The sequence below is a fragment of the Plectropomus leopardus genome, unplaced genomic scaffold (genome assembly GCF_008729295.1).
Source record: "Plectropomus leopardus isolate mb unplaced genomic scaffold, YSFRI_Pleo_2.0 unplaced_scaffold29710, whole genome shotgun sequence".
NCBI classification, from domain to species: domain Eukaryota; kingdom Metazoa; phylum Chordata; class Actinopteri; order Perciformes; family Serranidae; genus Plectropomus; species Plectropomus leopardus.
Genome location: NW_024632391.1, coordinates 1 through 2,248, shown reverse-complemented (window position 1 = coordinate 2,248; position 2,248 = coordinate 1). Strand labels below are relative to the sequence as shown.

The 2,248-nt window shown below is 36.1% G+C and overlaps 1 protein-coding gene across 1 annotated transcript; it reads right to left on the bottom strand.

Moving 5' to 3' along the window:
- Positions 1 to 397: 397 nt before the first annotated feature.
- Positions 398 to 2,241, bottom strand: LOC121938513 (cytochrome P450 2K4-like; the record flags this gene model as incomplete). The annotated part of the gene is made up of 6 exons (XM_042481750.1): positions 398 to 582; positions 688 to 826; positions 1,420 to 1,425; positions 1,599 to 1,778; positions 1,936 to 2,096; positions 2,190 to 2,241. Coding segments are annotated over 6 exons (723 nt in total), but the record flags the coding sequence as incomplete, so codon positions are not given.
- Between the last annotated feature and the right edge of the window lie 7 nt (positions 2,242 to 2,248).

Genomic DNA, 2,248 nt, shown 5'->3' with positions numbered 1-2,248 from the left:
GAGTGTAAACAGCAGATGCAGAAGGATACAATGTAATAAATAGAAGCGGAAATTGACTGACAAAATGGCAATATGCATTTCTAGGTGGGGCTCCTAACCATACTTCAGCATTTATTGAGATTTCAGCTTTCAGGTTGCTCCCATAGACTTTCCATTATAAATCTGAATACTTTCCTAATTTTAAAAGAATATAAAAATGGTATAAAATCACTGGAACATTCTAGAATAAGTAAAAGTTATATTATAGTGCCTCCTGAATATGGACACTGGAATGAAGTTTCGAAGACAAAAAAAACAGTGAAATAAAAGATACAGAAAGATTACAGTAGTTTAAGAGAATGCCAGCTCTCATACTAAATACTTGCTACATTTAATTGTTAGTTTTATTCAGTCGTACCTTCTTAATAAAGTGACCCTGGAAGATTACATCTCGGGTAGTTTTGTGAGGAAGAGCCACAGGGGCAATGGTGGCCAGTCTCTGTGTCTCATGGATGACAGCATTGGTAAAGTGCAGGTTCTTCCTGTCCTCGACCTGCACTTGACGACTTCCTATCACCCTGCTCAGCTCCTCCTGGACCTGGTCTGGAAGATAAAAAGCTTTTGTTTGCATGAAGAAAATTTTCTTACAGTGTGGCTTGGATTGTATCTGTTTATTTGTTTAAGTTGTGGATATTTTAAGCTCCTTACCTTGTATTTTTGGATATTTGGCCATGAGCAGAAGTCCCCATCTCAGTGTAGTTGCGGTTGTGTCAGTGCCACCACCAAATAGATTCTGAATTGTCATCAAAAGGTTTTCATCATCAAAGAAATGATTATTTCCAGATTCCTGCAGATAATGATATGCCAGAGCATTTATTTAAACAAATATGATTCCAAAGATATATTTTTTTTTAATTTTTCGATTTTAAATTCAATTTTTTCATTTATTTTTGTTTTGCCAGTGAAGCACGTCTTTGGCCTGATATCACCAGAACAAATTCAGTTCATTTTTTTATTTTCAAGTGGTGTTATTGAAGGGCATAGAACCAAATGACCTTGAACGCAATTGGACAGACCAAGTAGAGCAATGCAACATTTGACGTAGCACAGAATGACAGACAAATGTGAAGTGTGTGCCTGTTTACACTGAGGAATCAAACCGGAATTGGCAGTTTATAGAAGATGGAAAGAGGTAGACAAACAAGCTGATGTGAATGGAAATGCATCAATATCAACAGCAGCAGATGACCATGCAGCAGATCAACATGCTGGGATCACATTTGTGTAAACTGACATATAACCCTATAACCTCAGCTCACTTAAAATGGCAGTTGATGTCACTGTTGTTCTCAATGACAAAGAAAGCATGAAAGATCTCAGGATGCCAGAGTAAATAAAACATAAGCACATAGATCTGTCTGTTCTCATGCATGTATATACTGACAACTGACATAAAATGTATAGAGTTCACATATAAACAGCAAAACTAGTTACTTATGTTTATCCTCAGTGAGAGACAGAAGAAGATTGCTGTGTACATTCAGCACATCATTAACAGCTTTCCACGATACCTAGGCTACATAAACTAAAAACATTTTTTTATAGAAATGTTTTCCAACCTCTAGACTTTGCCTTTGAACCAGAAAGGAATCCACAAAGCCTCTGCACATCTGTGGATCAAGAGTTTTCTCCAAACGACTGATCATCTCTACATTCTGTTTTCTATTGACAGCATCCAATCTGTGGAATTTCTTTCTGTCAGGAAGCCATTTCAATAACCATGGGAAAATGTTGTACACCTGTCAAAGGAGATATTTGTATCATTTTTTCAAAATCACATTTAACATAGATCTTATCAGGCAAGAGAAAAAAATCTTATTATTAGGTGCAAAAGTTCATGTGTTATTCATTTAATATTTTGGGCTCTAAAAGTTTCTCAAAAATACAAAATGATACCTGTATTAAGGGGGAAGCTGCAAGTTTCAAACGTGTGTTCGTGCAGTCTACCATGAATGTAAACTGTGCATCATCGTATTCAAATCTGCTGCCGTAGACCATGGAGCCAATAACATTAGCGACTGCATAATACATTGGTTGGGTGGCATCAAAAGCTTCTCCTTTGAAAAGGGAAACAAGAAAAAAATTAAAATTATTGCTTTCATTTTTCACAAAAAAATACTATACACAAATTGATTATGTTAAAAAAAGACCGTTGAATTTCCTAAGCACTCCAATGAGGTGGTGGCATTCCTCAATGATTTTGTCCTCG